The sequence below is a fragment of the Muntiacus reevesi genome, chromosome 12 (assembly GCF_963930625.1).
Source record: "Muntiacus reevesi chromosome 12, mMunRee1.1, whole genome shotgun sequence".
Classification (NCBI taxonomy): Eukaryota; Metazoa; Chordata; class Mammalia; order Artiodactyla; family Cervidae; genus Muntiacus; species Muntiacus reevesi.
In genome coordinates this window covers 35511020-35536225 of record NC_089260.1, presented here as the reverse complement: position 1 = coordinate 35536225, position 25206 = coordinate 35511020, and the positions used below count along the sequence as shown (strand labels likewise).

At 44.6% G+C, this 25206-nt stretch overlaps 1 protein-coding gene across 2 annotated transcripts in view; it reads right to left on the bottom strand.

Annotated features, from left to right (window-relative positions):
- The window catches only part of ZNF704 (zinc finger protein 704), a 236492-nt gene extending 218490 nt beyond the window's left edge, over positions 1-18002 (bottom strand). Inside the window, exon 1 of one of the 2 annotated variants that reach the window (XM_065902640.1) lies at positions 17374-18002. In XM_065902640.1, the coding sequence (XP_065758712.1) occupies positions 17374-17868 (495 nt within the window). In that variant the 5' untranslated portion in view covers positions 17869-18002. The remainder of the gene's footprint in view (positions 1-17373) is intronic. The other variant, XM_065902641.1, reaches the window with a different exon arrangement.
- Positions 18003-25206: the final 7204 nt, after the last annotated feature.

Here is a 25206-nt window from a genome sequence, read left to right as displayed (position 1 = left end):
ATGTAGACTGGATGTAATTCAACTCCATGTTCACTGCTAGAAACCAAGTTTTATCTGGAATTGACAAGAAAGAGAGTGGGGAAGGAAAGTGAGGGCCAGTCTGTGTGCTGTCTCTGGTTCCTTTTCCCCTTTTTTTCTGAGCTCTAGGAGACTGGACTCCCTTGAGCTGTGGTGACCCCCTCACTGGGGTATATTCATCAGATGGGTGATTTTGCTGTATTGGCTTTTCTTTTCTCTTCCTCCTCTTCTTGTTTTCTAATATATGTTAACCCTCATCTCCCTCCTGCCTTCTTTCTTTCCTGAAAAAGCACAAGGAATGAATAATGACTTATTGACACTGAAAAATAAAACCAAATGAGTATGCTGCTGCTAAGTCGCTTCAGTCATGTCCGACTCTGTGCGACCCCATAGACGGCAGCCCACCAGGCTCCCACCTCCCTGGGATTCTCCAGGCAAGAACACTGGAGTGGGTTGCCATTTCCTTCTCCAGCGCATGAAAGTGAAAAGTGAAAGTGAAGTCGCTCAGTCGTGTCCGACTCTTAGCGACCCCATGGACTGCAGCCCACCAGGCTCCTCTGTCCATGGGATTTTCCAGGCAAGAGTACTAGAGTGGGGTGCCATTGCCTTCTCCGTCAAATGAGTATAGGTGCATATAAAGGAGCACGGAGTCATGACTGCTGATGGCTACAGTGTTTCTTTAGGGCTTCCCTGATGGCTCAGATGGTAAAGAATACGCCTGCAGTGCAGGAGACCAGGGTTTGATCCCTGAGTTGGGAAGATTCCCTAGAGAAGGGAATGGCTACTCACTCTAGTATTCTTTTGGGGAGTGACAAAATGTTCCAAAATTAGATTGTGGTTGATGACTGACCAACTCTGCGACAATACTAGAAAGTACTGACTTGTGTACTTTAAAAGGAGCATTATAGACCATTATATGGTCTATTATGTGAATTATGCCATAATAAAGGTATTGAGAGAGAAACAGACAGAGGAAGCATTACAACTAAAGTGTTCCAGAGCTCCTCACTCCTAGGCACCTTCCCTTCTCTACCCGCACTCTCTCCCTAGAGGTATTCTCACTGTTCCCTCACTGTAAATATTCTCCATGTGCCCATGACTTTTGATGTCCATCCCTGCTTGTCTTCTCCACCTACCTCCTGTCTACCTGACATCTTCACACGGGGGTCTAACAGGCATCTCACACTTAACACAGTTAAGACCCTTAACAACAGTTAAGGGTGAACTGTTGATTCAACCTTTCTAGCCCAAATCTTCTCTTCCTCCATGCATCTGAGCTCAGCAATGGACCACCATCCACAAAGTTTACTGTCTGTCTCTCCAGCTAGAATGTGAATAGAAACCCTTCCCAAGTCTTTTTTCTTCTGAGTCCTTGAAGCTGACAAAGAGTATAGCTGTTGAATGAATAACCACGGGATTGAATGAAGTAGTAACCCCCACCCCGCAAATTTCTTTAAACAATTAAACCATTAACTTGTCACTGAATTTAAACAAGATCTTCAAGATACCTCAATTTTAACACATAAAAAATAGGCATAGTTTACAAACAATGAAAACTACATCATTTCTATTATAGTTTTTAAAGTAAAAAGAATTTTCTCTAATAACCTCTGTGCTAGATTTCAAGAAAATTTCAAGTGACAAAATCAATACAGAGAGTTGAGAGACCTATTTGAATAGAAATCTCTTTTAGAATAAGAATAAAGAGCTGAAAAATATTGCTGTCACCCAACAGATGGCCAAGAGCGCATTTTCAGAACCTCTTAAATATCCACCAAGTACTCACGTAATGGGAAATCCAAATAGCAGTCACTGTTCTCTCTCCATAAACCCTATCTTGGATCATTTCAAACCTTCCAGTGGTTCCTCCATATCATCAACCTCCTCTTTCCCATCTAAGATGATACAGTGTTCAGGGCTTACATAGGCCCAAGGGTCCATTTTCCTCCTTTTTCTGAGACAACTTTTATTGCAAGTAATATCTGATGAAAAAGATTGTTTTTCTTTCAGATACTCTTCACATTTTCATTTTCATAAGTCCTAATAGCAAGAAGATCAAACCAGTCAATCCTAAAGGAAATCAACCCAGAACATTCATTTGAAGGACTGATGCTGTAGCTCCCATACTTAAGCCACCTGATGCAAACAGCCAACCCACTGGAAAAGACCCTGATGCTGGGAAAGATTGAAGGCAGGAGGAGAAGGGGACAACAGAGGATAAGATGGTTGGATGGCATCACCAACTCAATGGACATGAGTCTTGGAACACTCCGGGAGTTGGTGAAAGACAGGGAAATTTGGCGTGCTGCTGTCCATGGGGTCGAAAAGAGTCGGACACAACTCAGTCATTGAACAGAACTAAAGATCCTTATGCTAACATTTTGACTATTTTTCTAAGTTTGTTAAACTAGTTCTGAGTTTTAAGTATATGAACTTACTAATTGAAAACACTGTCAAAAGCTTACATTAAAAAAAAGAATTGTTAAGCTCAACTTTGGATCCTAACCCAAACTGATACAAATTAATGGTTTGTTCTTCAGCATGCACTTGTAGGTAGGTTTTAAAGCATAAACAAGCTAAGTGAAAGTGTTTATGACAACCTATAAAACTGTATTTCATGTTGTTTTAATTTAAAATTTACTCCAAAATAAAGTCCTTCTCTCCTTAAATTTCCATTGTTGCTTAGGTAACAATTCCAATTATTTTTTAAATCTGTTGGCCCCAAATGTTTTCTGAAATGTTTGACAAATATGTCATTTGGTAAAAAAAATTCTATATGTATGTGTATATATGTGTATATACACATATATATTGTCCACAAAAACTGCCCTATTGTTCTCCAATACATTTTTCATATCTATAAAATGGAGATAATAAAATCTACCTTCCAAGATTACCAAGTTAGCTATGACTTCTTGTTGTTCAGTTGCTCAGTCCTGACTCTTTGCAACCTCATGGACTGCAGCACGCCAGGCCTCCCTGTCCATCAACATTTCCCAGAGCTTGCTCAAACTCACGTCCATCCAGATGGTGATGCCATCCAACCGTCTCGTCCTCTGTCATCTCCTTCTCTTCCTGCCTTCAGTCTTTCCCAGTATCAGGGTCTTTTCCAATGAGTTAACTCTTTGCATCAGGTGGCCAAAAGTATTGGAACTTCAGCTTCAGCATCAGTCCTTCCAATGAATATTCAGGACTGATCTCCTTTAGGATGGACTGGTTGGATCTCCTTGCAGTCCAAGGGACTCTCAAGAGTCTGCTCCAACACCACAGTTCAAAAGCACCAATTCTTCAGCGCTCAGCGTTCTTCATAGTACAACTCTCACATCTATACATGACTCCCGGAAAAACCATAGCTTTGACTATACGGACCTCTGTCAGCAAAGTAATGTCTCTGCTTTTTAATATGTTGTCAAGGTTTATCATAGGTTTTCTTCCAAGAGAGTGATGAGCATCCTCCATAAATTATAATGCATTAAATGCTGGGTAATATTGAAATATTGAACAATAGCCAATAAAGAGTGCAACATAGGGTACCGGTTTTTCATAAATGATTAACCCCTTTATTTGCAGTAGTCATACTGCTATTGACAGAAAAGGTGTCAATCTTACTGAATGTATATGTTCCTTCTCATTTAAACAACTGTGATACTTTCAATCTTGTGAAAACCATATTATTAAATACACCCGCCTTGGTATCAGCACTGTGTGACATTCTGCTCCCTGGGCACCTTGTAATTCTGTCATGATAGCACTTCCCACATTTCCTGTCTCCCCCACTGGACTCATCACAGAGCCTGATTTACCAAGAGAAGTAGGGTTTTCTACCAGGTTTTAAACTTCACACCGAGGAATGGTGTTCACAGATACACAAGTGAAAATTCACTACATAGAACACTCATTTTTTTTTATAGTGAAGAAATTAGCAGCTTTATGAGGAAATATGTTTCAAAGCTTGCAAGACCCACTAACAATATTTCAACCTTGCTCTGTGACAATTTATTTCTCTAATAATGATATTTTAAGAATTTATCCCAAGCATAAGCCACTTATCCATGGGTTTCCCATTTAGAAAAAATAATTTTAAATTGGAATTTCCCAAAATGCATCTGAAGGGAAAGGTGTTCTAGAAAAAAAAAAAAAAAGGCTCCAATAAATTTGTAAATGGTCCAATAAATATGTAAATGCCACAATCTATATTCACCTTCTTAGAAATTCAAAATGGCCCTTGTTATCCACAGTGAATAATTTACGCACAGGTACATGGGTGTTATACTTCTCTTTCAATTTATTTTACATTTAAAACATTTTATAACTTACAAAAAAAAATCTATATCTTTCTTTTTAACTGAAATTCCCCTAAATTGTTAAATTAGAGTCCTTTTCTCCTCCTTCTAGATATCTTCCAACAGTGGAAGCAAGCAGTTACAAGCATTTAGAAGAATACATTGAGCTTTGCATCCCCATTTACCCAAAGAACAAAGACTTTACCAAACAAAAGTACAACAGGTCGTAGACACCAGTGCAGAGGTTTTCAGCCCCAAGCAAGTTAGAGGTGAGAGGTAACATCATTGGTATTTGCATCACAGGTCTCAGCGACACATAATTCAGTGTGTGTGGCAAGACTTTCCCCTCCTGCACGGCTTACAACCAGGCTTTTTCCAAAATAAGAGCTATACGTCTGAACAGACTGATTGAACTTGAGAGCAGGAATGTTTTCGTCCTCTTTGCACAAGTAGATAAATGGCTCTCAGCTTCCTGAGATGAAAGGGAAGATTCAAGCTCACCACTGATACAATGGAACACTCAGAGTTCAGATGAACGAAGTCACTTCAGGAAGCAGCTCTCTGAAATACCTTGGTAGTATGGAACAAGCAGGAGGCTCTACAGTCAAAATGACTGTAGGATTTTGGGTCCTTGAACAAACTTCTACAAAAGATTCTTTTCTGGAACCAAAAAGGAAATAAATTGCCATCCATCTCTAATTTCAGGAGGTCTTTGGTCATATTTAATAACAATAGGCAAATTTCTCTAGTGATCCAGTTGTTAAGATTCCACCTGGGGACACGGGTTCGAGCCCTAGTTGGGGAAGATTCCACACAGCATGGAGCAACTGAGGTCATGCACCACAATGAGAAGCCACCACAATGAGTAGCCCCCTGCTTGCCGCAACTAAAGAAAGCCCAGACGCAGCAACGAAGACCCACAGCAGCTAAAATATTTTTTTTAACTGAAAAAAATATAACAATAGGCAATGGCAAAACAATATTGTCCCAATTTTATTTGATAACACTGAAGCACTGAGACATTAAGTTACTTGATGAGGCCACGCAACTAGCAGTGGAGAATCCAGAATTGGAACCCAGAGCCTGTGTTACCTCATTTCCTGGGGAGGGGGCAGAGGGCAAGGTCATCTGCTCTGACTCAGTCATGTTCCCTCTTGCCTTACTAATGAGCCCACAACACAGATCATACTAATGGACTAAAATTACCCTGCTTACAGGTTTTACTACATGATATTTCAAGGCATATAGCCTTTAAAAAATTGGATTTAATTTAAAATGTCAAAGCACTTTTGACATTCACTTATTTTGACCATCCATCCCCAATTAGTCCTTCATCAGGAGACTCGACTTTCACTCAGCCTTCCAGAATGACAAGAACGTAAGGAAGGCAAGTGTGTCTCTGGTAAGTGTCGTGTGTAGCCTGGAAAACTCAAGCTCTTAGTACACATGGAGCTGTGGACAGGCAAAATCCTTTTAATTCTTTGCATCTCAAAGCTCCATGGTCTTCTGCAAGATGAATGAACCCCTCCTGTATGTTACTGCAGAGTTCTTACCCTAAAATTACAGACTCTCCTTCAAAACTCTAGTATGTGTGGCTGTGTGTGCACTCAATAATCTCCTGACTCTTTGTGACCCCATGGACTGTAGACCACCAGATTCTTCTGTCCATGGTATTTTCCAGGAAAGAATACTGGAGTGGGTTGCCATGTCCTTCCCTAGGGATCGAACCCACATCTCTTGCACTGCCTGCATTGGCAGGCAGATTCTTTACCACTGCACCACCTGGGAAGGCCCTTGAAACTCTAGAGCCGAGCCTATTTCCCCCATGTATAAATTTTAATTCCGGATTTTCCAAATAGTATCTTAAATGAAAAGTGAGAACTTAATCACTCTAATTCCACTACACAAACCTCAGAGTTATTACATACTGTTCCAATTCATCCAGTAAATGAGAGCAACAGAAGTTATTTGTCAAATTTATGATCTAAACTCATCCTTTGACTAATTACTCAGGAATCACCTCCTGCCCAAACCATATAATCCTCTTCACACAGACTGGCTACAAACGCTTTAGGATACATATCAAAATTCCATCCCAAACCACCAAGCGAGGTCTCTCAGCAGATCTAATCTTGATCTTGGGGATAAAGAGGAAAAGGGGCTTTGAACCTCTTTATCGATAACGTGGCAGGAATCTGCCAGGCTGTGTGTGGGCTCCCCAGAAGTGGAAATCAGCCTTATCCATTCTTGTTTCCTACATGTAAATCAGGAACATGGCATGCAATGGCCTCTAATAACCATCTCCTGAGGGAATGACCAGAAACCTGGAGAGCAAACCCAAAGAAAATCATCTTTATTCCAAAAAGAGATTCAACTATGCTGGGAGGTTGGTTACAAGTGCCTCTGAAAGTGTTACTCACTCACTCACTCATGTCTGACTCTTGTTGATGCCATGGGCTATAGCCCACCAGGCTCCTCTGTCCATGGAATTCTCCAGGCAAGAATACTGGAGTGGGTAGCCATTACCTACTCTAGTGGATCTTCCTGACCCGTGGATCAAACCCGGGTCTCCTGCACTGCAGGCAGATATTTTACTGTCTGAACCACCCACCAGGGAAGCCCTAAGGGCCTCTAAGTCTCAGATATTTCAGAAAGTCTAATGGAAACCATGAGTTTACCTTAAAGAGATGAGACAGGGCAATGAAAGGTCGGGTTTCCCCCGCATTAGCAGACATCGTATCAGGCCATGTGCAAGACTGGCTGCTCCAACGTAGACCAGAAGCTCTGACAGTGTACACTGGGGTGGGAGGGAGAGGCTCCCACACCTCTCTCCTCGGGGCCCCCTTGAGCAGGGAGGGCGGGGTAATGAGACCAGGGCAGATTTACTAATGAACAGTGTCCAGGGGCTCTCAGAGGTCAAGGGCATCCTGACTGTATCTCTTGGCTCCTTCTCACTAAGCTCAGGTGAGCAGATCCCAGGCAGGGCTGACTTCTCACCTTGCCTCCTCCTTTCCTAACCCTTGTGCTCTGGGACACTGCAGGCTCAACTAGTAAAGTCTGGTAGAGGAGGAGAGGCCCTGCTTAAGGGCTGAGTATAAGCTGTTTTCTAGGCTGGCTTACCAGGTGCACCACACCAGAAATTAAGGGAATTTGTTCATAGTAAAATGGGGTTCATCTGCCATTTATTACCATCCACTGGAGGCTCAGTGGTAAAGAATCCGCCTGCCAATGCAGGAGATGTGGGTTCAATCCCTGGATCGGGAAGATCCACTAGAGAAGGGAATAGCAACCCACTCCAGTATTCTTGCCTGAAAAATCCCATGGACAGAGAAGCCTGGTGGGCTACAGTCCATGGGGTCACAAAGAGTTGGACACAATTTAGTGAACAACTATCACAACAATGTCTGTTGTTGAACAACAACAACAAACAGCAACAAGAAGTCATCCTCTGAGTACACAAGTGCCTTGGGAACTGCACAGAAGGGGGCTGATAGGAACAGGATTCACAGAGGGTCCTGCCCACCTCCCACAGCCACAAGTGAGACCACCTCTGCCTGATGTGTTTTAGAAGGCAGAGTGTTCCCAGAATAGAAGTGGATAAACAGTGAGTGGTGGATCATTTCAGGAAACTGATTTTTCTAACTACAACTCCAAGGGAGTAAACGAGGTACAGACAGATCATTCCAGGCACAAAGGACTACTCGGCAAGGAGGGTGATAACTTGGCTTTGGCAGACCAGGTGCTAATCCTGGCCCTGCCTAACTGGCTAGTCAGCCCTAACTGGACAAGGCATTTCTGATTTCCCAGCCCCAGTGTCCTGAGCAGTTGAAGGAGGGTGTTGGGTTACCAAACGATCTGTTTCACTTCCACGTCTGGCAGTAGACAGTTCTGTGAATGACAACTTTGTCTGGTATCAGAGGCACATGCCTTCCCCTCAAGCCAACGCAGACTGTGTGCAACACATATACTTGTTAATAAACTGAAATTCAGTGCTTGCACACAGTCCCTGCCAAGGGCTTCGTAAAGTCATCTGATAGCCCAGAGATAGTCTGAGAGATGTCCCTGCAGAGCCAGCTCACGTGAAGCAGATTCCTCTTGATTAACATTTATTAAGCACTGAAAGTGGACATTTTGACATATATCATCTCACTTAAGTGCCAAAGAATTGATGCTTTCATACTGTGGTGCTGGAGAAAACTGTTGAGAGTTCCCTGGACAGCAAGGAGATCAAACCAGTCAATCCTAAAGGAAATCAGTCCTGAATATTCATTGGAAGGACTGATGCTGAAGCTAAAGCTCCAATACTTTGGCCACCTGAGGCAAGGAGCCAACTCATTGGAAAAGACCTTGATGCTGGGAAAGACTGAAGACAGGAGGAGAAGGGGGTGACAGAGGATGAGATGGTTGGGTGGCATCACTGACTCAAGGGACATGAGTTTGAGCAAGCTCTGGGAGTTGGCAATGGACAGGAAAGCCCGGTGTGCTGCAGTCCATGGGGTCGCAAAGAACCAGACCTTACTGAATGACTGCTGCTGCTAAGTCGCTTCAGTCGTGTCTGACTCAGTGTGACCCCATAGACGGCAGCCCACCAGGTTCCCCCGTCCCTGGGATTCTCCAGGCAAGAACACTGGAGTGGATTGCCATTTCCTTCTCCAATGCATGAAAGTGAAAAGTGAAAGTGAAGTCGCTCAGTCATGTCTGACTCTTAGCGACCTCAGGGACTGTAGCCTACCAGGCTCCTCCATCCATGGGATTTTCCAGGCAAGAGTACTGGAGTGGGGTGCCATTGCCTTCTCCTACTGAGTGACTAAACAACAACAATCTCACAAACCTTTCTTCCCAATTTTTCAATAGATGAACTCTTAATAGAACTACCAGCAGTCTTTCAGGTCCAGGTTTCTCCTAAACTTATTATATAACAGTACATGATCAATCTCTTCAGATTCTCTGGCTGTCATCCTCAACTAATACACAGCATCACAGAGGAAAGTCTGGCCTTGTTATCTCAGCCCCCTACTGCTTTGCCTTCACTAAGTAACAACTTATACTAGGATCCTTCCTCTGATAGATCTGAGTCCTTGTATTTTTTCTTTTATAGAAAATAAAGTTCTGGTTGAAGATATTTACCTGCTATTCATCATTCAAGGATCCAGGAGGTGAGTTTCTTTTGGTTTCGGGGGCTGTGTGTATCTTAGCATTGCAGTAAATGTGAAACTTCTTTGATCAGAAATTGACAACTATGTAACACAAAGTTTCTCTTCTTGTCTCATTTAAAGCCCAACTTAGTGTCCATGATAGTAATCAAGCATCTCAGATACTTAGTATCTATTCCTCTATTTCCTGAGCTGTAGCAAATCCTCCTCAATGTAAATGGACATAAACATCGCAAACAAATAGGGAGAGATTAAAAGCACAGGTTCTGGATGTGAACCACAGCTCTGCTGTGACCAACAGCCTCAGGTGTGCTATTCCAGGTCCACGTCGGTACATTCAGCTGGAGCAGGCGTGCGTGCATGCTCAGTCGCTTCAGTCGTGTCCAACTCTTTGCGACCATATGGACTGTAGCCTGCCAGTCTCCTCTGTCCATGGGGACTCTCCAGGCAAGAATACTGGAGTGGAATACCATGCCCTCCTCCAGGGGACCTTCCCCACCCAAGGACTAAACCTACGTCTCAGGCATTGCAGGTGGATTCTTTACTGCTGAACCACTGGGGAAGCCCCCAGCTGGAGCATACCAATTCCCAAATCATAATTTCTCAGGAGAGCCTCCTTCATATAAAGTATTTAGCACACTTCCTGGTTTATAAGTATTCAGAAAATATTCATTAACACTATCTTGGAATCCAAACTGTCCTGCATTTCATTCCTATTCTTTTAATGATTTTATTGGTTCCCCTTTGTTTTCTCCAATCCACTGACCCCTAACTTTTTACCAGCCCATGGCCCCTTCCTATCCTTACTTTTCTTAGGGCCCATAGTCCATCATTATAGTCACAGCAGTATCAACTTCATCAACAATATAGTCTCTCTTTCCATTGCTCAACCACCTGGCTAAACTTCATCTCTGCCAAATATAGCTCTCTGCTTTGTCTCCAACAAGAGACATTAAAGTGTAAGGCTTAATGGTACTAGATGTGGAGTTGGACTGCCCAGGGCTCAAACCCCTGATCTGCCACCTAACACCTGTGTATTTTTAAGTAAATTGCTTATCACTTCTGTAAAATGAGGATGATATAATAATGCCTGACAGGGATATGTTATGAGGTTTCAATGAGACTGTACACTTAGACTTGCACTGTGCATGCATGCTCAGTCATATCTGACTCTTTGAAAACCCACTGGACTATCTCCTGCAAGTCTCCCCTCTCCAAGAAGCAAGAATACTGGAGTGAGTTGCCACACCCTCCTCTAGGGGATCTTCCCAATCCAGGGATTGAACCGACATCTCCTGTGTCTGCTGCATTGCAGGAAGATGACCTCTGAGCCACAGGGGAAGCCCAGATTTGCGCTAGCATAGTAATTAAATAACTTAATAAACATTAGCTTGGATTCTTTTTGTTATTATTATTCTGTGTCTGAACCAATGGAATGAAGCTGGGAAAAATCACACACCCAGACAGAGTGCTTACTCTGTCCATGTAGAAGCACCAGCATCAAGCGGGTCCTTGATACTATCCAGCTGCTCTATTTGATGTCTGGTTCATCTGTTCTCCTGCTCTCTCATAGCACTACATCCTGGCTTCAGCTCTTACTTCAAAGCTCCTTCAGTCTCAGCTGATGACCTTCCCTCCTGCTGCAGGGAGAAACAGAAGCCATCAGATGAGTACCACTTTATCTGACCACCATCCAATGCACAACCACCCACATCGGGGCCCGCTTTCCCTACCTTCTCTCTAACTCAATGGAAGAAGGGTCTTTGCTTCTGTCAAAGGCCAGTATCAATACTTGGCTTCCAGGTCCCCTTTTCCAAGAACCTTCCTCTTGCAGGTGTCCCTCTTTTCTCTGTATCTTCGGTTCCTCCCTAAGGCGACCCACACAATCCTCACCTCTTGGTATTCATGCCCTTGCATATTTCCTCCCCTCAAGTGTGGGCAGGACCCATGTTTCACTTTTAAGCAATAGACTATGGCAATGATGATGGAGTACTGCTCCTGTGATTACAGTGCCTTATACGAGACTCCACCTTACCACAGACAGGGGCTTAGATTCTCCTTGCTGACTTGATGAAGTAAGAGGCCATGCTGAGGAAATCATGCAACAAAGCATTGCAGAAGTGGAGGTGGGGCTGAGGGAAAGGGGCTCCAGGAACTGAGGCCAGCCTTCATAGGGATAGGCAGCAAGAAGCTGGACCTTCAGACCTGCAGATGAAAAGGAATGGATTCTGCTAACAACCAGAGGGAACTGAGAAGTGAATTCTTCCCCAGGCAAGCCTCCCAATGAGAACACAGGCTACTCAACACTTTGACTACAGCCCTGGGAGACTCAACAGCAGACCCAGCTAAGCCTGACCCTGACTCTGACAAGGAGAATGCTTCTAAGCCAAAAAGCCTACGGTACAGTAAATCCCCTACATATGAAGGAGTTCCATCCTGAGAGTGCTTTCATAAGTCTAATTTGTTTGTAAGACCAACAATGTTAGCCTAGATACCCAACTAATACAATCGGCTCAACGCTGGGTTCGGTGTTTGTGTGTGCTCAGTCATGTTTGACCCTCTGCGGTCTCATGGACTGCAGCCCACCAGCCCCTCTGTTCATGGAAATTTCCAGGCAAGAACACTGGAGTGGGTTGCCATTTCCCACTCCAGGGATTGAACCTGTGTTTCTTGCATTGGCAGATGGGTTCTTTACCCAGGGCACCACCTGGGAAACCTGGGAAACTGTACTCGATAGGTTTATAATACTTTTCACACAAATAATACATTTTAAAAAATAACAAAGACATAATTTTACAGTACCTTGAAAAGTACAGTAGTACAGTATAGCAGCTGGCCCAAAAGGGCTGGCATCAAGTGAACAGGCAAGAAGAGTTGCTGACTGGAGGAGAGAGAGGAAGTGGGAGAGGGTAGAGCTGAAGGACTGTCAGCAATAGGAGATGGAGGGCAGGCTGCAGTATCACACTGATGACATCAAGCATGAGCGACACTGCAGCTTGCCCTCCATCGGACAGTCCTGACGTAGACATTCTCTCTACCCAGCGATGTCGGGGTAGTGGCTCTTTTTTTCTCATTTTCTTTGTCATCGATGACACAGCAGCACTGGATTGCATTCTGAACAACTGCTGCAACCTTCATGCCCTGCTCTACCTTTGAGTCCTGCGACTCAAAAACTAACAGGCCCTCCTCAGATAAAGAACATCTCCTTGCCATCTCCTGTGCTGTGACGCTCTTTGGTACTTCAGTAACTTCTGGAAGCATTTCTGGAACTTCCCAGGCAGCTCCTGTATCTGCACTCGCACTAGCTGCTTCACCACTTACTTTTACATCATGAAGGTTGGCTCTAGCCTTCAACCAATGACACCAGCCATGGCTGGCATTAAAAGATGTGCCCTTTGATTCTTCATAGTGTTTCTTCAAGTCTTCATAAAGGGTTTTAGCTTTCTCTCAAATCAGCAGTAAGCTGAGTGGGACTCTGATCCTGCATCCAAACACTGAGAAGTTTCTCCATCTCCATCACTTTTCTATGCTTCTTCAATATTATTGTGGGCATCATTGGCAGAGCAGACTTTACATGTTCCATGATCTTGTCCTTAGAGTTGTGCTGATGGCTGAATGATTCATGTTATAGAATAATTGACATCTACCATCTTTTTGCCTCACTCCACCCTCAATTATTTTCACTTTTGTTTCCATTGTTATTGCTTGGCCCTTCTTAGCAGTACCAGCTACATCACTGCTGCTTTTACACTTGCTTCTGGACATCCTGGGCTTGAAACAAAGACACTGTACTACTGTACTCTATACTGCACTATATAGCAATGCATACAGAAGCACAACCACTTGCAGAGGATGCACACTAGTGACAAAGTATGCCAGACACATGAACTAACTTACATGCTTGGACATGTGAATGCACGTTCGCATGTTTGAAAGTTTGCCACCTGAAGGTTAGTATGTAGGGGGCTTATTGTACTTTGTTACACAGCAACAGAAAACAAATATACTTCCCATACAGGTAACAGATAATTCCTACTGTGCTACAGTCTCTATATTAGAGCCTACTGTGCATGTGTGCGTGCTAAGTCGCTTCAGTTGTGTCCAACTCTTCGCAACTGTACGGACTGTAGCCCTCCAGGCTCCTCTGTCCACGGGATTCCCCAGGCAAGAATACTGGAGTGGGCTGCCATGCCCTCCTCCAGGGGATCTTCCTGACCTAGGGATTAAGCCCATGTCTTCCGTGACTCCTGCCTTGCAAGCTTACTGCAGAGTCTACTGTATCTTATCTTAAAAAAATTCTAGACCATATGTTCTCCAGATTCTCCCCCTTCTCTCTACTTTCCTTTCTAGCAAACGGCTTTTAAAAGAGTTTGAAAGAGTTTTTCACTGTGTTCTTAACTCTGCTCACTGCTCAGGCCACTCAGGTCACACCACTGACTTTACATGCTTTGGTTAAGGATACCAATGCATTGTGCATTATCTAATCCGAATGAACATGTCTCTGTCCTTGTCTTACTCAGTATCCCAGTGGTATTCAACACAGTTCATTACTCCCTGCTTCTAGAACTATATCTTCTCCTGCCTTACTGTACTTTCTATTTTCTAGTTTTCCTCTGACTTGTTTGGTTGCTGCTTTTCAATTGTCATTGCTGGCTTCTCCCTCCATACCCAAACTTAAACAGTGCTGGCCCCAGAGTCTAGCCCAAGACGGTCCTCTGGCTCGCTGTGCTTCCTTTCTTGTCCCCAGCTTCACAGGACATCAACACATCTCCCAAAATTTTCTCTCCAACCCCAACCTCTCCTCTAAGCTCCACACCTTACAACCATCTGCCTACTTGCAGTTCCCATGCCTATGTCTAAGCATCATCTCAGGCTTAACATGCCCCAAAGAGAATATTTGATTCTTTCCCTCACAAAAACCTGTTGTTCTCTAGTTTTCCAAATATCAGCAAATGGCACATCTAACCAACCTTTACACTGGGGTCTCATCCCCAATTCCCTTCTGTCTGTCAACCCCCCACTCCTTGCCACCTAATCCATCAGCAAGTTATCGCAAATGGATCTTCACAATTGATCCTGAATTTGTCCCCTCGTGTCTAACACCACTCTGGTCCAAACTGCCTGGCCTCTCACATGCACTTCAACAATCACCTTCAAAGTGGATCCCTGCCCCTCCCAGCTGCCCTCTATACCCCACACAGCATAACTCTACTAAAAAGACAAACCATGCATCAACCTAGAGGGGCGGGATGAGGAGGGAGATGGGGGGAGGTTGGAGAGGGAGAGGACATATGTACACCTATGCCTGGCTGATTCATGTTGAGGTTTGACAGAAACAACAAAATTCTGTAAAGCAATTATCCTTGAATTAAAAAATTAATAAAAATATACAAACCACTTTGTATGCCTTTACCGCTTAAAACCTTGCAAATATTTTTTCTCCACTTTAAAAAGGCCCACCAAGCTCTATGTTGCTGGCCTGTAAGCTAGCTACCTGACATACCTCCTACCTACCAAGCTGCAGTCACACTTGGCCTTTTCTCCTTCCCACCTCAAGACTTTTGCAATAGTTACTCTGGAAAGATCTTCCCAAACTACACATCTCAAATCTCAGATCAAATGTCCCCTCCTCAGGGAGGCCTTCTCTCTACTAGTTTCTCCTCCTCCTAGATGGTATCATTTCCCTTACGAGGGGATGCATCACAATCTCAAGCACCAGGCTTCTTTGTTTGTTTGGATGGTTGTTGCTCTGGTTTTTCTTGCAGGATGTGGGCATCTGAAAGGTGCTGTGTTCTAGAATAGTACCTGGCACATAGTAGGTGCTTAATAAATATGTGAATAAATGAATGCCTAAGTATATATAAAATATTGACATTCTTGGGCTTCCCAGGTGGGAAGAATCTGCACTGATAAAGAATCTGCCTGCAAAGCGGGAGATGTGGGTTCGATCCCTGGGTCGGGAAGATCCCATGAGTATTCTTGCCTGGAGAATTCCAGGGACAGAGGAGCCTGACAGGCTACAGTTCATGGGGTGGCAAAGAGTTGGACATGACTTAGAGACTAAACAACAAATTGACATTCTTAAATGCATTAGAATAAAATGACCCTATTTTATTCAGTAGAAAACCTCTTTAGATGCAGTGTCAAGATGACTTTAAAGCAGCAAAGATTATAAAATTACACCTCAAACTATTCAGTATATAAATTCCTGAAAAGTTATGGGCAACCCAAAATGTTAGAAAATAAGGCCCATTTAGAAAGAATTTAACAGAAATTTTCCTGGAGATGTGAAAATCTTTTTCTGATAATATGAATGATCACATTCTAGTTCTTTGGTTTTTATAAATTTGATTTTTTTTTCTATATTGGGTTTGCTTTGATCACAGGACATAAATTATAATTAATCTTTCCATCATAACTTGTGCAACAACTGTCCAAACTACAAGACATCTTTTCAGTATTTCTGGACAAAAAAGGTAAGGAGTCACTACTCTTGTTACTTAATGTCACTGATGCCATGTGATTTAATTCCAAACCCAGCTATATCCTGTAGCCATACAATGCAGGCTTTTTATTAGACCATGGTAATGAGGGTGGTCATGGTCTGGATTCCAACAAGCAACTGTCAAAAACTATCATCCCAAATGACCACTTGCTGAAAATTTCTCACTCCCAGAGCTGGTACTTCCAGGGTGGTCTAGGAAAGAAAGTTGTGCCCATGTCTACTCTGGGGCTCTTCAAATGCTAATATTTAACATTTCTTTGGAACTGCAATTTCATGCTTTGAGGAGTAAGACTTTTTTTTCTGGTTCCTTTTTTTTTTAAAGGTTTTTTTTTAATAGTCTCTATCTATTAAGCTCATGTATTTTTCTTCCTGAAATACCAGTATCTTGTGAAAACTCCCATCAACAGTGTTATTCAGTGGATTTTAAGCACCACTCTTCAGAAAAATCACTCACTCCATTGCTTACCACTTGCTGCCCTCAAAACTTCTTAGCAACATACACTCTGTATGAACCTCAACGTGGTTTGCTTTATCCAATCACATGCCTGAAAGCCCAGCCAGTCAGTTGTGTAATAATAAACCCCTTATCTCCTGAAGATACACAAACGGAAAGATCTCTCAGTGCTTCAGGACACAAGGGACTTTGCTTGAATTCTCAGCTGAAACTCACATCCATTTTAAATGCCAAATGACCCCCACTTCCTCTGGTCTCCTTTTTTTTTTTTTTTTTTTTCTCATTTGCAATTTTGAGGAGGGGGGAAAATACCACAAATGCTAAACAATGTCGAGTTTAAACGGGGGTGGGGGGTGGCAGGCTCTGCCAAAAGCTGCCAGCAAAATGCATGTAGAAACCCAGGGCTTGGTTTGTGTCCTGTCCTGGGCTTACCGGTTCCCTCACAGGCGCCGGTGATGGAAACTCACCCACAATTGTTCTCGGATGCAGAAGGGGTTGAGAGATTGACAAGAGAAGCAGTTTGCTAGTTTCCACGCGCTAGACTAGTCCTCGGAATAAGGGGAAGGGGGACCCTCGTGCTTCCCGGGGAGGAATATGACCTCACGGCCCCCTACCTCGCCCGTCCCCACCAGGCGCAGACCGGCTCCCACCTCGTCCCGCCTCCAAGTTCCCCGCCTCACCCGGGAGAAGCGTCCATTGCCCGCAACCCACCCCGGACGAGCACGCCCGGCCGGCCGGCCCTGGAGGAAAGGGGGAGCGGCCGCCCGGGGAAGGTGTGGGGCCCGAGCGTTGAGCTTCATCAGTCCCCTCGCTCGGCCCGCGCGGCCGCCGGACACACCCCTCCCGGGCCGGCCTCTGCGGTCGCCGGTGCCGGCCGCAGCCGGCGCCGCGCCGGAGCCCGGGGCCCGTCCCCTCCCCGCGCCCGAGGGTCCCGCGCGCGCCCCCGCAGCCGGCTCGCACCTTCAAGGCGCCCCGGGCCGGGCCCTTGGGGAGCGCGCGGCCGGGGCCGAGGGCCACGAAGCGCTCGTCGCCGTCCTCGTCGTCGTCGTCGCCGTCCACCACCTCGACGACCACCTCCTCGTCCTCGTCCTCGTCGTCGTCATCCTCCTCCTCCGCGCCCCCTCGGGGCTTTGCCGGCGCCCGCCCGAGCCCCCTCCGCCGCCGGCTCCCGCCCTCTTCGTCCTCGTCTTCCTCCCCCAGAAGCAGCAGCACCGGAGACGAGGCGGCGGCGGCGGCGGCGGCCCCGGCGCGAGGGGGGTCGGTCCCGGCGTTGCGCGGCGGCGGCAGCGGCGGCCTCCAGCTCTCCGGGGCCGGGGCCGGGGCGGGCGGCGGGAGCCCGGGCAGCGCGCCTTCCCGGGCGGGCGCGGGCGCGGGCGCGGGGCCGGGCGGCTGCAGCGCGGCGCTGCCCCGGCGGCTGCCCAGGCTGGAGCGCTTGGCTAGACGCCGCGCCTGCATGCCTGCCCGCGGGCTGCCGGCCGCCGCGCGGAGCCGGAGAGTTGGTCACCTCCCCCTCCTCGTCCTCCTCCCTCTTCCTCCCCGGGCGGCCGCTGTGGTCGCGAGGCGCCCGGGGCGCGGAGCTGCCGGGGGGCCGCGGGAGCCGCCTCCCCGGGGCCGCCGGCTGCCACTGGCTGCAGAGGCGCGGGCGCCGCCTTCGCTGGACCGGCCCGCGGGGACGCCGGCGGCTACGGCGGGGCGGCGCGGCGGCCGCGGGCGGGGGTGGGTGTGAGCGAGCGGCGCGCTGCCGCCTCCGCCGCCGCCGCCGCCCGGGAGCCGCGGGCCGCGCTGCGCTCCATGCGGCCGGCGGCCGGGCCCGCGCGCTCCGGGCCTACAGCTGCCGTTTCCCGGCGCGAGCTGTTTGTGTTGTGTGTTTTCCACCACCGCCCCCCTCTTCGCGAGCCGTTCCTCGCAGCCCTCCGGTCCCCCTCCCCCGTGCAGACAAAACCCGGACTGGATTTATCATTTCTCCAACCCGCAGCCTCCGAAAATCGGATCCCTCCGAGCAGTCGGCCCGGCGAGCCGTGGGGGCCCGCGCTAGCCCACGGCAGCTTATTCCCTTCGAAAGGAGGATCGACCGGGCTTCTAGAAGTAAGGTTGGCGGTCCAAGTCAGACTTTTGAAGGAAGAGATTCGCCACAAGTCATTTGATGATCTTTACCGGGCAAGGCTTGACTACTCTTGAGCTTGTACGAAATCTCGAGGAAGGTGTACCAACCCGAGAATTGGGGTTAATTGCTAACCTGAATCATTTGGATTTTTGAAATGCTGTTTCTGGACATTGCTCGCCAATCTCTCCGGCTTCTTGAATACACCGTTCTAGGCCCTATCTTTTGAGTTCTCTTGGCGCTGTGCTTTTTTTTTTTTTTTTGCATCTTTTATTTCTGCGTTTTTTACCTTGAGTGCCTGATTTTAACAGCTAAATTGCAAGAAGCTTTTGGCTCTCACCATTCAATGTGCAGACTGCTGGCGCTGTCCGGACCTTGAGAGAAGCAAACTGGGGCAAGGGTTCAAGATTACTTGAGTTTGTTGTTGTAAAAATTAATATGAAGTGAGATCAAGTGTGGAAACCAAGTACAGAACCAGTTTGCCACATGACATTGTCACTGTCTAAGGATTCTTAGGTGTGACAAAGAAAAGTCATTTGCTACTGTTTGGGGTTAGGCTGTATGGTAAGCCGCGTTGTTTACATTCAAATTATAAGCCAGCTCCACCTTTGTTGCTGAGGGCTCTGGAGGATCTCCAAACACTCTGCAGGTGCCTTCAGAAGACCAGTGTAAAGGATGCCTTCGCCCAGCTCCCTTTCACGGTAATGACTGTAGATTTCACATCACATGCCCTGTTAGACTCTCGAAGGCTGCTCATTAAATGCTCACTTATGGTGTCTTCCAACTGTTGAACATTTCCACTGGGATGATGACGAAGATTCTAAAATGAACTTTTTGTTCTCCCTGAATCATATTAGCTTCCTGATAGACCTATTTCAGTAATGACATTCTCATTAGAATCATTCAGGCCCAAAATAGCGGTTATTTTATTCATTCCCTTCTCTACCTTATTCCTAGAGGCAGTTGCCCACAACTCCACTGGTCTTTCTGAAATGTCTCATTCCTTCTCATTCCCAAGCTCCTACAGAATTTCATGACCATAAAAGTTAGCATTTCTAGCAAACTTCCTATACCTAGTTTCTCAATAACACACCTTCCCGTGACCCTCTCCAAATATAAGCACCAGATTCATCTTCCCCAAACTTCATTCAGATCAAGGCATTTTCTGGTGGAACTTCTCATGTCAATATTCCACTGGAGAATTCAGAGAGAGAGAGAAGGAAATGGTCTGAGCATTTTAAGAGATGGGTGTGCTTGATCAAAGCATGAAACAGCAGAGGGGTCAGCTAAGAAGTAAACTAATCAGTATTAGTGAGTGTGAAGAATGGAGGGTCACAGAAGTGATTTCATCCCAACTGCAAGAAATTTCCCTTGGTTGATTTGGAAAATGATTTTAGAGAAAGACAGCAGAGTCTTTCTCTGACCAGGAAGAATAAAGATCAGAGGCAAGGGGCTGGCTGACAGATACAAGGAGGGTGGTGGAGGGAAACAGGTGAGACAAGTGGGCTAGTGGTTAGCCACGTGGTCTCAGGAGCTAGAATATCTGGGTCTGAATCCCAGCTCTGAGCTTAACAGCTATATGCCTTTACTCACCCTACCTCTGTGCCTCATTTTCCTTATCTTTAAAACAGGGATAATAGTAGTACCTACCCAATATGGCTTCCCAGGTGGCACTGCGGTAAAGAATCCACCTGCAATTCTGGAGACTACCTGCAAGGCAGGAGCTGCGGATTCAATCCCTGGACCAGGAAGATCCCCTGGAGGAGGAAATGGCAACCCACTCCAGTACTCTTGCCTAGGAAATCCTATGGACAGAAGAACCTGGTGGGCTATAATCCATGGGGTCACAAAGAATAGGACACACAAACACATACACCCCTAATAGTTAAGTTGTTTTGTGGGATAATGAACTAATATGTATAACATCTAATATGTTATATATTAGATATATATACTAATATATATATTAGATATATACTAATATATCTAATATATTAGTATAACATATACTAATATGTATAACATGTATAAGAATGTCTATATAAGAGCTTCTTATAGTAAATGTATTCATGGTGGTGGATAAACAAGGTGTTTTGGGGGTACTGTTAAAGAATAACTAGGTAACTTTCCTTTAGCAAGTTCAGAACTGTCAGTAATATAATAACCTGCCTTTAAAGTCCAGCTAGATCTTATCAAGGGGCTGTGGGCAGGCCAAAGATAAGCTTTTTATGTCTGAAACTGTCATAGATGATGGAGAGTATTTTCCTGACAACTGAGAGGAAAGACCGAGTAAAGTGAGTTTGTGATTGGTGTTCGTGGTTTAGTGGAAGAGGTACTAATTTACACCATTGTACCTTCTTTCAAAATTGCTACATGTGTTTTGAAATCAACTGTTCTTTTGCTCAGGCCACCTTAATGGAGTCCACATATACGTGTTCCCTGGTCCCACTAGGCCAGAGATGCTCCCCTCGGAGTGGGAGAAAACGACTGACTTTCGTGTACTGGGACTACTAAGTTGAGGTTAACGTTACAGAAGAGGTTTGTTCTCAGCTGGGCTTTGAGGGAAGAGAAGGATCTAGATGGGCAGGGAGAGCAGTATTATCCAGGTAACTGCAGGCTACTGCAGACCAAGCTCATGAAACCAGAGCATATGCGGCAAGAAGTAAAATCAAATTACCTAATTCATCAGGAACCAAGAATTATGTCATAACATGGGCTGATGGCGCACTGCTTATGGTACTCATGGGCTCAGAAGTCAAGAACTATTAATATCTCATGATGCCAGACATGGGTGCCTGACAACTGCTCCCCTCTCCTCTATTCCTTAAACATAACACATTTTTACTTGTAATACTGGGAACACTTGCCATTGAGCATGAGGTGTGCCTCTTAAGTCATGGGATGCAGAAGGCATATCTCCAGAGAGTCCGGTTTAACATGTCATCATTCATGCCACCATTCATTCAATATGTATTTATTGAGCTCTGCTAAATACCATGCATTCTTCTTGGCACCGGTGTGCAATAGCAAACAAAATAACCCTCACTGGAGAGGGAAAATAGATAACCATCAAGGAAAATAAGTGAACTCTATGATTTCATAGATGCCCTAAGTGCTACAGAGGAAAATAAAGCCCGGAGGTACAGAGTGCTGGAAGTTTAAAAAAAGAAGTAAATATTTATACTTAGTATTTATTTAATGTACTTAATTTCTTCTTATTATTTGTAGTTATTTTTTAAGTAATTTTTATTTGCATATAGTTGCTTTACAGTGTTGTGTTGGCTTCTACTGTACAGTAACAAAACATGTACAGTAAAATGAATCAGTCATGCTCATACATATATCCCCTCCCTTTCGGACTTCCTTCCCATTCAAGTTACCACAATGCATTAAGTCGAGTTCCCTGAGCTGTACAGTAAGTTCTCATTAATTACCTCTCTTACACATAGTAGTGTGTATCTGTCAATCCCAATCTCCCAGCTCATCCCACCCCCACCTCCTTTCCCCTTTGATAACCATATGTTTGTTCTCTGTGTCTGTATTTCTATTTCTGCTTTGCGAATAAGACCATCTTTCTAAATAAGACCATTTTTCTAAACTCTACATATATGTGACACTTGTTTTTCTCTATTTATTGTAATGATCTATAATTATATTTATTAAAATTTATTATATATTTCTCAGGTAAGTATATATTTCATATTATATTTAATATAAATAAAAATATTAAAACAAACTGAGAAACAGTACAGTCGTAATGTAACAGTTGAATGAAACTTACAGCAGCGAGTGCTTTCAAGCATTATAGTGAACTCTGTCTTTTTCCGTGGAGCAGGATCAGTTCTCTTATGCACCCTGTAGGCTTTGTCTGAACAACTGGAGAAGGGCTGATGAGGAAGACAGATGATGGACTTTGGAGTAAGTGCCACCCCACAATCAAGGAGCAACTGGCTACCTCGTGCCTGGTTTCTTCTGATCCTAAATGATTCTTAAACCATTGAATTCTGAGTCCCAAAGATACCCAAAGCATTTTAAAAAACATGTACTAAGAAATTGTACAGAGAAAATCAGGCTCAGTTTAACATTTTGTTCAGTTTTTTTAAATCTAAGATTCAGAGAAAGAATAATCACACTCACCAGATCACAAAGAACTGACTCATTGGAAAAGACCCTGATGCTGGGAAAGATTAAAGGCAAGAGGAGAAAGGAAGGGAATGACAGAGGATGAGATGGTTGAATGGCATCACCAACTCGATGAATGTGAGTCTGAGCAAGCTCTAGGAGTTGGTGATGGACAGGGAAGCCTGGCGTGCTGTGGTCCATGGGACGGCAAAGAGTCGGAGACAACTGAGCAACTGAACTGAGATCACAAAGTATAACCATAACCAGGACAGATATGTAACAAATGCCTATCCTCACACGAGAACTCGTTTCTGTCCTTGAGAACCTGAAATAGATGGATTCCTTGAGCGTGGCAGCTCCTTTTAAAAATTACTTTAAAACTAAAAGTAAAAATCTGCCCTTTACACAAGTTATAACAGTAAGATTAAGTTAGTTTTTCCACACTTCTTGGAAACTTAAAAATGGTTTCAGATGATGACTGTCATCCCACCGTATGAAAAATAGATTAAGGTTAAGAGAATCACTCATCTATTACACCCTTCAGGCTAAAAGCCTATATAAGTCAAGCATAAACCTCCACCCAGATAAATGTTTCTTCCATGAGCAATTAACTCAAACTCTCAACAACACAGCGTACTTTCTACACAGTTCTTTAAAATATCTCCCAGAGACTTGGATCTTTTTTCAATTTCTCAATATTATTATTTTTAGTGAGCATAAAACTGATAGAATTACTTTTTTTATGAGACACACATTTGCTGTTTTGGGGTGGGGTGGGGTGGTGTGTAGGGGGTGTGTGTGTGTATGTATGTGTGTATAGAGAGAGGGGTTTTGTTTGTTTCCTGATCATGTTAGTCATCTTACATTTGCACTTGAAAGGCAATAGAAAGAAAGCTGGACTGGGATCCCAGAGACATGGGTTTGAACCCTGATCTGAGAATTATTCGCTGTATGACTAGTTATGTAATATGCTTAGTCACTCAGTCATATCCAACTCTCTGCAACCCCATGGACTGTAGTCTCCCAGGCTCCTTTGCCCTTGGGGATTCTCCAGGCAAGAATACTGGAGTGGGTAGCCATGCCCTCCTCCAGGGGATCTTCCTGACCCAGATATCGAATCCAGGTTTTCTGCATTGCAGGCGGATTCTTTATCATCTGAGCCACCAACTGGTTAAGTCCCCTGATCTCGGCAGACTTCACAAAGTAGGATTAATGAATTGTAGTCTTTAAGGCCTTTCAACTTTTGAGTACTATAAAGGAAGATATGGACCTGAAGTATGTTTTAAGATTAAGCCAAATGCCCATTATTCAGATCCACAAATGGCATCTAGTGTGTAAACCTACAAACGTATGTAGGATTTTTTATAGACAACTCCTATAAGCCAATGTGTTGTGCTGTATCTTAGGACTACCATCTCAGTTTTGATCACTCTCACCCTTAATTCCATAGTCCCTCCCTGCTTTGCTGGGAATCCAAAATTATGAAAGTGTGCAAACACTTGCTGCCATCTTATTTTACTAGTTATATCTTTGGTGCTAAGATGCCCTAATGACTACAAACCAAGTAGTTGCTCCTTTTTATTATTTGTATTAACATCTTTTCCCACAAAGTGAAGATTGCCTCCACCCAAGGTGTATATTTACTTCCTATTAATAATATTCTCATATCTCTGAAGTTTTGCTCTCATCTTTCTTTTCCTTTCGCTTTTTAAAAAAAATCCAAGATACTTCTGGTACAAGTAACTGAAGTCCCCATTCACCCAAAATGAAAAAAGAAGGGAAGGGATTTATTCGTTTGGGTAACTCAACCACATTTTAAAAATTAAAATTCTAAAACATTAAAAAGCAGAGGCATCACTTTGCCGACAAAGATCCATTTAATCAAAGTTATGGTTTTCCCAGTAGTCACGAATGGATATTCGAGTCGGACCACAGAGAAGGCTGAGAGCTGAAGAATTGATGCTTTTGAACTGTGATACTGGAGAAGACTCTGGAGAGTCCCTTGGACAGCAAGGAGATCAAACCAGTCCATCCTAAAGGAAATCAATCCTGAACATTTGTTGGAAGGACTGATGAAGCTCCAGTACTTTGGCCACCTGATTCGAAAAGCCGACTCATTGGAAAAGACCCTGATGCTGGGAAAGATTGAAGGCAAAAGGAAAAGAGGGTGACAGAGGAAGAGATTGTTAGATAGCATCACTGACTCAATGGACAGGAGTTTGAGCAAACTCAGGGAGATAGTGAAGGACAGCGAAACCTGGTGTGCTGCAGTTCTTGGGGTCTCAGAGTCAGACATGTCTGAGTGACTGGACAACAATAACTCAACCACAGATGAGCCTGCATTTGGGGAAATTTAGATTCAGGGCTTACGTGATATATGGTTGTCTGTCTTTCTCTCTGTGTGTTTGTATGACTTGTTTCATTATCTGGCCAGCTAGAACCAGCTCATAGGCACCTCTGACCATGCATCTGTCAGTCTTATAACCAGAAGCAAAGGCACTCTCTGCATCTGCAACTGTTAAAGAAATCCTAGCAAAAGACCCTGGAAGGCCCTCTGAGTTGTGAGTCTG